Genomic DNA, 13,912 nt, shown 5'->3' on the forward strand with positions numbered 1-13,912 from the left:
TTACATTAAGTTTGTGTCTTTTTTCAAAAACGTCAAAACATTTTACCAATAACATTTAATCCCCTCCAAGTCAAGTCTTATTTAGTAGTTGTTTTTTTACAGGCCACTGGCCAAAAACACATACCATACAACATGAATTAAACACCTTGAGTTTTGTCACGGTAATTAATCGATACATGCATATTATCTTTATCAAAACATGATACCTTCCCCTTAAGTTTAACTATTTTTATTAGGAGATTGAATACATAATAAGCTAGTTTGCTAGAATATAGACTGACCACACAGTTGAAAGTAATGTATCATAATTCATGATTGACAGAGCAAGCTTACAGAACCCTCCTGCCATGACGACCATGGGCTCTATCATGATAATCGGGGAAAGTTGAAAATATATTATGCTATATTAATTCGTTACTTAAGTGCGTATGTTGTCATTAATTGTCCAACATATTTAAAGTGTTTACCTTTTGGAAAAGACACAGATATTAAACATTCCTTTCTGATGAGTATTGCTGGTGCATTCTATTGACTCATGTAATTACCACTGTGACTGATGCATTTACTGGTCATAGAAAAAGTATATGGAAATTATAGGGCAGGTTACATGTCATATTGAATGTCCCTCGTATAGTAGCATAATAAATGACAAGTTGTATTACCCGACAGAGCGAGGTTTTCCAGCACGATACAACACTTCTCGACGACGTTCGGATCTCCCTCGTGACACGCCATCGTCCGCAGGATCTCCGAAGGCTGCACCTTCTCCGTCAGAATACAACGCCACTCGTCTGTACAGGAATGTATTTTGTATGTCTAAGAACAGTTGCACTTATTTCGAAGGTTCGGTAAGTCATACTCATAGCCTTAAATGTGATAGCCACAATAGTATGTATAGCGAAATAGTATTTTCGAAAGAAAGTGCTTGATGAATTCAACATACTTGGTACGGCTTTTTACCAAAATAATAAATAGGATAATGAACAAACAATTCGGCTGAAGACACAGTTATCTTCCTCTCGTTCGGATGTAACAACACTCAAAATAGTGCATATGTTTGAGCCACAATTTCAGCACAATTTTGACTGAATGAAATGCTGCAGGAAATATTCCTACTTGAGAAGGTCTAGACGAATTGAAAGGCATAGTATTTTATTCAAATCAAAGGTTTATTCCATGTAAAGTGGATGTTTAAATGTGTAGCAGTTTGATAGTTTACCGTTAAATTTAAATTATTACAAATAGTTGCTTATGGTAACTGAAAGTGAAAGTATATAATGCAGATATATATATTAAACATTCATTTAAAATAGCTGTGGTCTTTGACAACATGTATCGCCTACCTTGGAATGAGTAGTATCCAAAAATATCTAGGACCACAATTAGGAGGTCTGTGTGTTCACCGAACGTCTTCATGTTGTGGTGCAGCCGCTCGATGCCTTGATTCACACACAGGTAGTGTAGGCTGGCTTCTGTTATTACAGGAGGGCACAACAATCGTATGTATGATATGTGTAAATCCTTCAATGTTCTTTTCTTTATTTTCATCGATCTTGGGCAAATGACATATACCTTTCGAGTTAGGAATGTTCTCGATGTTTTTCACAAAAGTAAAAAGTTTATTTTATATAATGTTACCATAACTTTATTAGCATACCCTGAATATACTCTAATACACTTTTAATCGTGTATCTTTTGGCCTTCGTGACCTCATAAACAAAACAATATACTTCTTCAATTTAAAACAAATAATTCAGTTTTTAAGAATTTCCAAGTGTAAATTTAAATCAAAATTGTGGAATAAACATAGTTTTGCATTTAAGGAACATAATCGAATATTGGCAATAAAAATGCCGACAACTGGACATTGAATTCACTGAGCAAAAACATGAAAATACAATATGCCAGCCAATCAGCCACATTCAATGCGCTTGAAAACATTTTATGCAACGCATATCTTCTTATGATTTTGAGTCACTGTGTCGAGGTAGAAAACATATATGCAATCATGATCTGGATATGTCAAAAATGAAAAAGCCATAACTCTGTGACAAAAACACCAGAGCTGATGTTGATGCACAACCTGGATTGGTACATATCATTCCTCTATATTTTCAGTAGAGTGAAATGTTCACTCTAAACCTTCAATAAGTTTTAAAGATAAAGTGAAGACAATTTTGAGATCATAAAAAATCAATATGAACGCCAGTCAGCCACCTTCAATGCGATTGGAAAAAAAACCTTTGCAGCACACATCTTTTCATGCTGAGTCAATGTGCCAATGTAAAACGAAATCCATGAGATCATGCTCTGGTAATACCATGCAGACAAGAGGCTCTATGTGCATTTCATGTAAATCAAGAATCTAAGGGCCCACCTTCTTGAAAAAAACATGAAGAGCTTGGTACTCATCTTCAATGTAAAAAAATCGTAAAGATCCCTCCAGTAGATTTTGAGATTTTTCGAGGGAAAAAACACTATATGTAAAATATCAAAGTGGCCGTAACTCGGTAAAAGATTAATCAGTCAGAATGCCGATGTCATGCACAACTTGGCTTTGCATTTATCATTCATGCGGTAAAGTTTCATATAAGTCCATATATAAGTTTGGAAATTTGGATAAACTAATTAACATTATGTAAATAATTCAAAGGGCCACAACTATGCTTAAAGTGCAAAATCCCGATGTTAATGCACAACTAAGGTTAGTACTTTTGATTGATTTAAAGTTTCAATATCCCTCGCTATCAAATCATAGCAAAACTGTGTTAGATTTACCTGAGCAGAACATACCGATGTTAATGCAATAATAAGTTTGGGACTTTTGGTACATTCATGTGGAGTTCAGTACAATACTTCCAGCAATTTTGGAACTTTCGCGCGGACCAACTTGAAAGATCTATCCATCCTACGATCAAGACGGATCAAAATGTCTACAATACCTCTGGGTATGGGAGATTCTTACCTGGATGCTGGCCGTTGAGAAGAACGAAAGAAGATTCGACCAACAGACTATTGTTTTGACCACTAATCATAATTATCGCTTTAAGACCATAGGGTACTGAGCCGAAAAAAGGAACACTTAAATATGAATTATCAATGTGTAAAAGGAATGCCGTACCTGAGTGTTTGACGTGTACAAGGATTGAAGAGCAGGCAGCCAGTTGAAGATCCTTATGGGCCGCGTACTGCTGCATCATATCAAGGAGGCACTTGATGACAGCCTGGCGGGACAGCACTGTCTCGAGCGATTCTGAAACAAAACAAAGTTTGATATCGAGCCTAATATTTAAGCAGATAAATAATTAAATCATCAACTTTGTCGACTTATGTGTCATATCATAAACATAATCTTACATATGATGCCACTGGTATACACCATTTTCTAACACTCGTTATGGCTCGTATAAGGCTAGATTCATAAAATTGTGTCAAACTCCTTCCATATGTGTTTGTATTATATGGCAACGCAAGTTAGATCATATATGTATTCATTTTAGTACAGTTTATTCAACCGCCTACCCTGGTGTTCCACGTGACCGAGTTCCCGGCACGAAGCAATGACGAACTCCAGATCTGCATTTCCGGTCTCCAAACGTTCGATTGTCGATATTAACGAGGTGCTCTTTCGTCTTTCTGAGGCTTCGGATGTCTCTGAAAGAAGAAAAACATATTTTGACAGTATTTTCATAGTCTTCATTTTCAAATAACTGAATATCATTTTGATAGTCAATCAGTTTTTACTACGGTAAATTTTAAATGGAATTGGCTATGTTTTTATTTATGGAGGTCTGAAAAAAGTACAACGAGAAGCATCCTCGTTTTAATCTAATTTCAATATGTTCCTTCAGTTTCTTTTGGAAAATGAATACATCAGAAATAATAAAAAAAATATAAGATCAGCATTCTATTACTTCAAAGATTTGAACTAGTTATTTGATTGGAATGGACTACAATGTAGCTCATTTTATAACCCAATACCGAGGATTTAACATACCTGACATATATTAAAATGATAAGCATTTAGTTGTCTCTAGCTACATGCTGTTATAAGAAATAAGGAAGAAACCTGAACACTTTTTGAGTACGAATATAAGTTTCAATGCAATGACACAGCATGATGATGACCAAATCTTTGATATCAATTGGCCAATTGAAAGGAATATTGTTGGGTTTTACAGAGCATATCGATTTTACTGATTTATAATTGTATCATCGATGAATCGCTTGTTTCGAAACAGTCCTTTAGTTTGAAGAGATAATTAGCTATAAGTGTTCAATCTCATGTCTCAACAAAAAGGCTTACCAGACGGATTTCGCATCAATCAAGTAGAAACCCTTTGATGAAAACGACGGCCAACGTAGCATTTAACCTTTGATTTGTTCCATAGTGTGGGTTATTCAGCGGTTCGCGCATGCCCGCTTGTAGGCATTGAGCCATTCACGCCATTTACTAACATAGTTATTGTTTAATTTTGCTTTACCAAACAATCAAATTTACAACAGCAACCTTGCCTGGGTTATGCCAATTTGATAGGTAATTGATGCAAATATAAACAATTAATATTACTAAAGTAATTATCAATTTCGGTAGAAATTGAAGCTCATGTTCACCTTTATTGTCTTCCATAGCACATGGGGTCGAGATTATAAGCGGAGCCATCGTCGTCAGTTGTGTAATTGCCCTGTCTAATTGGCGGGGCTCAACTCCGGAAAGAGTTATCGTCGGGACTAAAAAAGTAAACTCACTTTTGCGACTTTATTTATAAAAAGCTTCTATAATGGACAATATCCAATTGTGTCGTTACTGTGTCATGTTAATTCAAGCATAATGGATATACATATATGCGTGGCAAAATAAAGTGTAATTTTATTTTTTTACATATCGATTATCAGGATCGGTATTACAGAAACTGGTATATTTTAACATCGTAAAGAGAGTCTGTGTCGGTAAAGTGAGGTTTCTGAGCCTGACTTTGAAGATGGCGGCCAAAATGTAGAGACGCCGTGTTTTCGGCTCTATTCCCTCTCATTGAGAAGTATTACATATATATTTTTTATAAATGATGACGCCCTTTCGTCCTTATTATCTTGAGACTTTTTCAAATTCCTCTTGCAAAATACGACATTGTAACAGTAGGAGAGTCGCATTGATTAGTTTGTTGAATTTCATGCTTTTACTACAAAAGCCTAAACAGAGGAGCAAAAAATGCGTCATGTTTGATAGTTAAGATATCATTGATACCAAAACCTCCGCGTTCTCAAAATTTCGTCTCAATATTTAAGACCAATATCACAAATCTAACATAAACCAATGCAGACTTACTTGTATCTTCCTGACATCGATAAAACAGAAAGTGTAACTCTGACAAGTATAGTATAAAAAGGTAAATAGGTATTTAAATTCCATAAACTGCAGTAGTTCCATAGCACAAATGTTACGATGATTAAAACATTCTGATCAAAATTAATTTTGACGTAATTAAATGAAAGAAAAAAAAAGTTTAAACATACATATTTAAGGAGAGGTGGTCTCCGAGTCAGTTCTCTTCTTCTGTTACTAATGAAAAAAGTTTGAAATCACAAATTGACCGCACGATAAAACGGGACAACGCCCGACATTTGCTGACTTAAATAGTGTTTGCTTTACTTATTTGGCAGATCAATGGCAATCAAATCTTGCTCATTCTTATGTCTACAAAGGATGAATTGGGTAAACAACTGATATCAATTTTTTGACGTATGAAAGAAAATATTTTGTTGCCATTTCGTACACCCAGTAACGAACGGGTTTATCTGGCAATTGTTACATAATTGTTACATAACTCGAATCATTATTTTTGAAGCATTGACTAATTTTGATCGTGGATTTGTTCATAAAATGATTTATAATATAGATATAAGTGTCCATATAGGAACATTCTCCCAGTCCAGTAATTCTTCGTTAAATACTATGATGGCTTTTAGATACTAGTAACACGTAGGTTGATATTGCTAATCTCTTTGATATAGGACCTTCAGTACGATGTACAAGAACGCACACGTAAAAGTTGTTGTTCATAAAAGGAATAACTATGTGAGTATTTGCGCGGACGTCTCTTTGCTAGCCAGCGCATAGGCGTGAGCCGCTTAATGCAACCAGTTAATGATTAAATGAATGGTTGTAAACGTCAGAAGCTTTCTAAACGATTCAATCAGAATCCGTCTGGATATCCCTTTGCCGAGGACGTGAGCGTGAAACACTAATCCGCAGTTCAAGTACTATCAATCTCTCGTTTAAAAAAAATAGATTTGTTAAATCTAACAAGTTTAGCAAAATTAAAATAACCTTTGGTAAAACAAAAAGCATGGCGAATTCATTCAATAGTTTGTACAATATGTGTTTGATAGTTAAGTTTAATCACGATACTTACTAAAATCCTATCCATGAATATACATGATATATTAAACGAATACAATCACAAGTGGATAAACAAATCGCAACAAAAGTCACAATATCAAATATAAGAGAAGAACCATTAAACATATTACCAACCAAATATTGATTAATATATATCAGTATACTTATATACAAGTCTTGTTTGAAAGTAGGCGACAGCGGCTTGACAGTGCGCATTGAAGGTTATATACATAACATAATCTTATTATTTGTAATATAACACATTTCTTTATTAATACGCGTTATGAATATATATGGCTAGGTCTTTATTTCATTTAACTTTATCAGATTGCATTTATTCAACAAAATCTGATGCATTTGGTCATCATCATCATAATCATCATCATTGTCGTCGTCGTCCTCCTCCTCCTCCTCCTCCTCCTCCTCCACATCATCATCATCATAATCATCATCATCATCATCATCACCACCACCACCAACACGGCCATCACCACAACCATTATCATCATGACCATCATCATCATCATCATCATCATCGTCTAACGATGATGATGTTGAAAATGATGAGACGTTCAAAAGCAGCCGAAAAAGGTTACGTCTTATTGCACGATACACAAAATGCATATGGGCATATACGATAGATCATAAAAACAGAGTCCCTTCATAACGTCAGCCATTTTCCTTACTTAGCATCTAACATGTACAATGTTTTTAATACAAACCGTGGTGTCGTTAAAAAAAAACGTGATGCTCTAGCACCGATTCCTTAACCACTCACACAGAGCACCCTTGTTAAATGTCTCTCCGGAAAAGGTCAATTGTAAGTGTTTAGGTAGAGATTCGAACCTTTTCAGACTCGGTTGACAGTCAAGCATCTTTACACAAGACTACCGATCCTTACCTATTATATTATAAAAGAAAGTTATGATCTTTAGAATGTGGCGAGAGGCGTACCTTTATTTGGTGAACAAGCAGGGAGCACAGGTGTGCCAGAGGTGGAACTGATGGCGGAGCCCCACTCACACTTCACACTGATTTCCAGCCCACACTCGCAGCGCACCGTGTGACTATCTCCCGGGTTACATCTCTCTAAACTAGTCTTCTTTGGGCTTCGCCGCCTGCAGAGCAATAGACACATCGAATAGGTGACGTAACTGTTTTTAACCATGTTGTCAATGGCAACGTTCAATAACTTGCGTGCGGTATATGTAAATAGAGGTCAAATGTATCAGCATGCTACTTAAGGAATGGCTATATAGGATTTGTTTTCTGGTCAGATACGTCCACATGAATTCACTTTACCAGTCCGTTTCATTGCTTTATTCGTTATTATTAATTGTTTTTCCTATGTTTGAGGCAAATAAGGATAATCTTGATGAGAAATGTGTCAATTAAATTTAATTATTTTGCGACCAATCGCATGAATGAATATCTGTACTACAGTGATATAATGAAAACGAACGAATTGTTTGCTCAAAACATTAATATGCGTTATTCTCATATATGCTTATTGCATAAGTGGCTTATTGTTTTACATAAGAACAACTTTTGAAATAACAAAACATATTATGTTTCCTTTTAAAAGTACCTGAGAAACTCCAGGGTACGTTTTCTTGGCCTAACGACTGTATTGGTAAATTTACTCGTATAACCTGATAGATCAAAACTTCGCGGGGATTATGTCCGTCTAGATATGTACACAAGCCTTGCTGGGAATCTATTATTTAAAATCCTTCGAAAACAAAAGCGAACAAAAAACTGAAGATAACTTCCTTTACCAAATGCTACAGGTGCTCAATTTGAATGATACTTAGAGATACGTCATGTAAGAAAACTACCAAAAGCGCGATAAAACTCATACTCGGCGTATGACTGGTACTGTATTTTATATTGAAGTGAAAATACACTTGACTGTACCGACATAAAATCCACTCTGTAAAGTCTTGTATCATATTTAAATGCGTGACTTATTTTCACTTCTTTTAACAGATGTAACAACAGTTAAGAAAATATCGTTTACCTTGTTGTGAATTTTTGAAATAACATATTTAATGGTTTTAAATTAAGGTTAATCATCCTTATAACAAATATTATTAAACTCTTAAATATTATCAGTTATTTTTTTGTAAGCTCTCCGGAGAGTCGAACAGTTTATAAAATATGTTTGATAGATGATAAAACTGAAAGCATTTGTTTTTGTCTGTACTTTGTTTTGTACGCAAGCAAATGTTCGTACATTCAGCTTCAAGGAAATGTCTGAAAAGCAGGATTACCATTTGTTATCAATAACGATGGGTTGTTTATTTCAATAAATATCTTTGTAAAACAAATGCAACCTTTTTAATATTAAATTATTATTTTGGGCATAATTGTCTTGTTCAAAAGTGATGTGTTAAATTTTGATCAAGGGGAAGTTATTGCAATTAATTTTAAATATAGTTCTTTAAGTTAATATTTACACTCCTTGTCGCAGTGGGAATATCGATTTTTTTATTTTCACTGTTGTTATTTGTATCGAAACGCATGACAGAAAATGTAATTTCGAAGCTTTGACATGAAATGGTGTACATATAATTATGTAAAACAACTCACCCGGCCTACACTCGTAGCGCACGGTGGGACTACCTCCCAAACTTAATCTGTCTAAAACTTGTTACCGTTCTGGTATATAAATTAATTTATAGACGAAAGCAAAAGAAATGCTCGCAAACACGGAACAAGTATACAACGAGATTTTTGTCTGCGCAACCCGTACAGCTCCACTGTAATTTTAAGTAAATATGCCTTTCTGATGTTTCTTACCATTTTTATTTTATAAACTACAAGTCCAAAAACAATGTTTAGTGTCACAGACTTCTTCTGCATTTAGTTTCTTTAATAATACTTAAAAAAAAAATAAGTGTTATATTATATTATCACTCAACCAAGAAACAACTAATAGCACGATACAACTTAATAAGTACTCAATGTTTTATATTGAAGTGAAATAAGAACCTTACTGTACCGTCAAAAAATCCATTTGCGAAGTCTTGTATCGTAATGGAATGCTTTTCCTGTAATAACAGTATTGTGCCGACTTTTTACTTAAGCCGTTACTTTGCACAAATAGGGGATTAGCTTTTAAAGACCGAACCAAGTTAAGTCCTGTGGTGGTATTCAATACTCGACTTTAGTCAATGGTCATACAGCATTGACTTTATTCACTCTATTGGTCAGTTATTAAAAATGAAATGAGTCCTGTTGAGGTAATCGCGTTACCGAGATAAAGCGAGATTTAGAAAAAGCACGTTTTCTGAGCAATTATCGTTTTGTCAATCAACTATTATTGTAAACATTGTTTTAAGTCAGATTGCCTATTGCATCTATAAGACCTACTTTATTTGTGATAGGAGATCCAAACCGATAAATATAATGTACCATTTATATAATGATTTGAAAGTTCTTCAAACTCACTTGAACAATAATAGCATTTCTTAACGTTTTTAAACGATTTTGTTAATAAAATTACAATTAATGTTAAGGCATTTTCAAAATGTTTAATATTTACCTCATTGTTATGGCAATTCCAAAAAGAAAAAAAAAACACTTTCGAGCTAAGTCAATTTAAACGTTTTAGGCTATTATCAACATCTTAATTTATTTGGCTATTATCAGCATCTTAAAAACAGTAGGTCCTCTAGGGCCTTATCGAGTGTCTGTATCGACGCGCCTACACAGAAAGAGCTATATTCCCGACATGCCTTAATTGGTCGGACATGCTCCATCCCGGCACGCGACAAGTCAAAAAAGTAAGCAATGAAATATGAAACTGATCTTTAATCTGCCTGTAGGAAGGCTGTTAAATATGCGCTCCATTTATTGTCAGATTAGTTAGCTTGTATATTGACGGGACCTTGAGGAGACTGACTGTCAAAGGTGTTTTGGAACGCGTCGTTGGTCCGTTCAAGGCGGGAATAGAGGACCTTCCTGTCATCGCTACTGTCGGACTTCTGATCCCGGCGTCTACTGCAGACTGTGAACGCGGCTACTCGACGTGGAAGCGAGTGAAGACGAGTCAGCGGATTCGCCTTGGCAACGACACCCTCAACTCTGTCCTGAAGATCTCGATGCTCACTTAGAGCAAAACGACAATGACTTAGTTGTGACGCGATGGGCACGAGGCGAGAATCGACTACTTTCTCTTTAACCATAATAAATGTTTACTGATGTATTGTGCTTATAATGTAAGAATTAGTTTAAAACATAGTTAAATTTTCAAATAGCAGATGTAAAAACACGTTTTATATCAATAATTTGTAAGAAAAGAAACGCTTATTTTTTATAATGAACTGTTTTAACTAAAGTACGCCATAACAAACAGCATAACAACAGTAAAGAAAATGTGGTTTAACTAGTTGTAAAATTTAGGAAAAACATATTAAATACTTAAACATAAAGGTAATTAACCCTTATAAAATATGATCAGTTTGTTTGACAGTTATATTACGATGAGCTGGAGCATGATTGCTTATGTCATTAAATACATCATATAAATCAAATAAATGTAATATATTGGGTAATTCAAGTATTATTTCTTCAAAAGATTTATCCCAAGAAAAATATAAATGAGTTCAAGCAACATTAAAACGTTATTATAGGAAAATGTAAACATTATAATCAATATATATTAAATGACGTAGATCAAGTACTTTTATCAGTTTTAAATGCAAATGATATATTTAATGTGCGAAATAAAAACGGAAATTGTAAATCATACAGAGGATATTTATTGAATTCAGTGTAAGATCGTATTTTAGTACACGATTGTTATTAAAAAACATATTTTTAAAAGTGGCAAAGTTTACAGTGAAAATATTTGTTTTATAAGCTCCCGAGTAAAATAAATAAATGTTTCATTAGTTTTATTAGTGTTTTAATTTATTTCTTATTACCTCCTTTTGAAGAGAGTGTTTGCTTTGCTGCTTCCCTTCGTACGCCCTTCACGCAAAGATTTTTTCGCTGATGACGAAGCTGTCATCTGTACGCCAGTCGTGGAGAACAGTCATCCAAAGTATTTATTTTGCAGTATATTTTTTACTCGTGTTTCAGTGCAATCCTTTAATGATCATCCATCGATGAACTTTTTTTAATGCATCAATGCTGCACATAATAACAGTAAACGCACAATTGTATCTTTACATTAAACAGGGATTTACTACATGAACGATAGAACGCGTAAGATAAATAAACGTGGATTAACATTGGATTTTAAACATGTTTTCAAGTTTTAGAGTGTTTGTTATGATAAATGGATATTCAATCACCCTTCACTGTCAGAGATCAGTCTGATTCGCTTGCAGACAGGTCGTTTTCAAGATAAAGAGAAAAGACCACGCTAGGCTGTTTACAAGGCGTAGTCGGGTATACTAATATTATCAGTTATTTTTTGCGGGAGAGACCCAACAGTTTTTAAAAAGATATTTGATAAATGATATAATATCGAATTTATACGAGCATTTGTTTTTGTCTGTATTTGTTTTTGTACGCAAACCAATGTTCGTACTTTCAAGGAAATTTTTGAAAAGAGGATTGCCATTTTCTATTATTGAAAATGCCCTATCACAGATTGACAGTCTTTAATCATTTTTGTCTCAGAATAAGCTGATTCTACTTTTGATGTCTTTAATATGTGGAAAACTGCCAGAAAATTGATTTAACTTAAAATCATTAGTAACGCCTTTAGCCATAAAACATCATTTTTCGAACGTAAATATGTTAAACATAGATCTGATCTTTTGTCAGCAGTGTTATATCACTGGTTTCTTCACATTTCCACAAAATCTTGCTAATTCTAAGACAACAAATAAAAGTTGTCAAAACGGTCAGTCTATTAGAGAGCAGCTTTATCGATCAGTTGTTTATTTAGATAAATATCTTTTATTTGAAAATGCACCTTTTTTAATATTAAACTTCCATTTTTTGGCATGAGTTTAGTTGTAATCAAGGGGAAGATATAGCAACTTATTTTATAAGTAGTTCTTAAAGCTGATAGTGTCATTCCTTACTTTGCTATGATAATAACAATTCGATATTTTCACTGTTGTTATTTCACTAACAAAACTCCATATTTCATTAAAAAGCATGAACGATAGTGTAATACTAAATGTCAAGATTTAATATAAAAGTTTTGATGTGAAATGGTTTACATATATGTAACAAAGGTCTGGTCTCATATTCACTCATGTCTTCAGCCTCAGTAAGGGGTGCAATTATGTTTAAATGTTAAAACCAATCAGCATAAGGCAAAACTAAAGTGAATACTGGCCTTTTCTAATATAATTATTTAACAACAATTTGATCGCGTCTATTATCTAAACGAAATGAAAAAAAAACTTTTTTTCAATTAGTGCATCCAACAAATTTCGCTTCTAACGTCGTTTTCTCAGTCTATGGCATAAGTAAATATGGCACAATATGAGGACACTTACCAGTATTGATTTGATGGAGGTTTTAGGCTGAGTTTCCGGCTTAGGCGGCGTACTTTTTCAGTGCCAATGACGATCTCGGGATTGACGACCGACGACTTCCGGCGGGAATCTGTTGTGTCAGTGGGCGATATTAGTGGAGCTACCGAGTCCTTCCGCTTTGGCCTGTGTGTGGCGATGATGGCGTCCCTCAAGGAATTCTTCCTCGAACTTTCCCCTTCCGGTACCTCGGGAGTGAGCTCCATCCGAACGGAGGACATCTTCCTGTGGTAATCAAAAGATCAACATAAAATATGTTTATTATGGCTTGGATATGTTTCACATTTTTATACAGGTCATGCCGTAGCAGAATTAGTTCAATTTAGTTCATCAATATAAGTTGCAATGCATCATCAAAATAAATGGAGACATTATTGGATACACAATCTACACATTATATTTGATTATTTAATTTCAAAAGATAAATCATAATCACTTGTGATAAACGATAACTAAACAAAAGTCGGAAAAAAGGTAGTGTCCACTAAAAATATATATCACGCAGTGTCAACAAGTAGGTCCGCAAGTATATATACCACACAGTATGCATAAGTAGATACAAAATGCAATTTTCAAATGTATATACACCACGCAGTGTTCACAAGTAGATGCACCACACAGTATTCACACGTAGATACACCACGCAGTGTTCACAAGTAGATACACCACGTAATGTTCACACGTAGAAACACCACACAGTGTTCACACGTATATACACCACGCAGTGTTCACAAGTGGATACACCACACAGTGTTCACAAGTAGATACACCATGCAGTGTTCACAAGTAGATACACCACGCAGTGTTCACACGTAGATACACCACGCAGTGTTTACACGTAGATACACCACACAGTGTTCACACGTAGATACACCACACAGTGTTCACAAGTAGATACACAACGCAGTGCTCATAAATAGATACACGATAATGAGTTCACAAGGAAATATCCCATACATTTTTACATTTGAATATATCACTCAGTTTTACAATTCAATAAACCATACAG

The 13,912-nt window shown here is 34.6% G+C and overlaps 1 protein-coding gene across 1 annotated transcript in view; it reads right to left on the minus strand.

Moving 5' to 3' along the window:
• Positions 1 to 13,912, minus strand: part of LOC128235759 (uncharacterized) — a 55,337-nt gene that overhangs the window by 13,954 nt on the left and 27,471 nt on the right. The window contains exons 8-13 of the mRNA XM_052950558.1: positions 12,868 to 13,128; positions 7,355 to 7,518; positions 3,523 to 3,654; positions 3,122 to 3,253; positions 1,344 to 1,472; positions 663 to 791 (exon numbers count right to left, since the gene is read on the minus strand). Of these exons, the coding sequence (XP_052806518.1) occupies positions 663 to 791; positions 1,344 to 1,472; positions 3,122 to 3,253; positions 3,523 to 3,654; positions 7,355 to 7,518; positions 12,868 to 13,128 (947 nt within the window). The remainder of the gene's footprint in view (positions 1 to 662; positions 792 to 1,343; positions 1,473 to 3,121; positions 3,254 to 3,522; positions 3,655 to 7,354; positions 7,519 to 12,867; positions 13,129 to 13,912) is intronic.

This window comes from Mya arenaria, chromosome 5, assembly GCF_026914265.1.
Source record: "Mya arenaria isolate MELC-2E11 chromosome 5, ASM2691426v1".
In the NCBI taxonomy this organism is placed as follows: Eukaryota; Metazoa; Mollusca; class Bivalvia; order Myida; family Myidae; genus Mya; species Mya arenaria.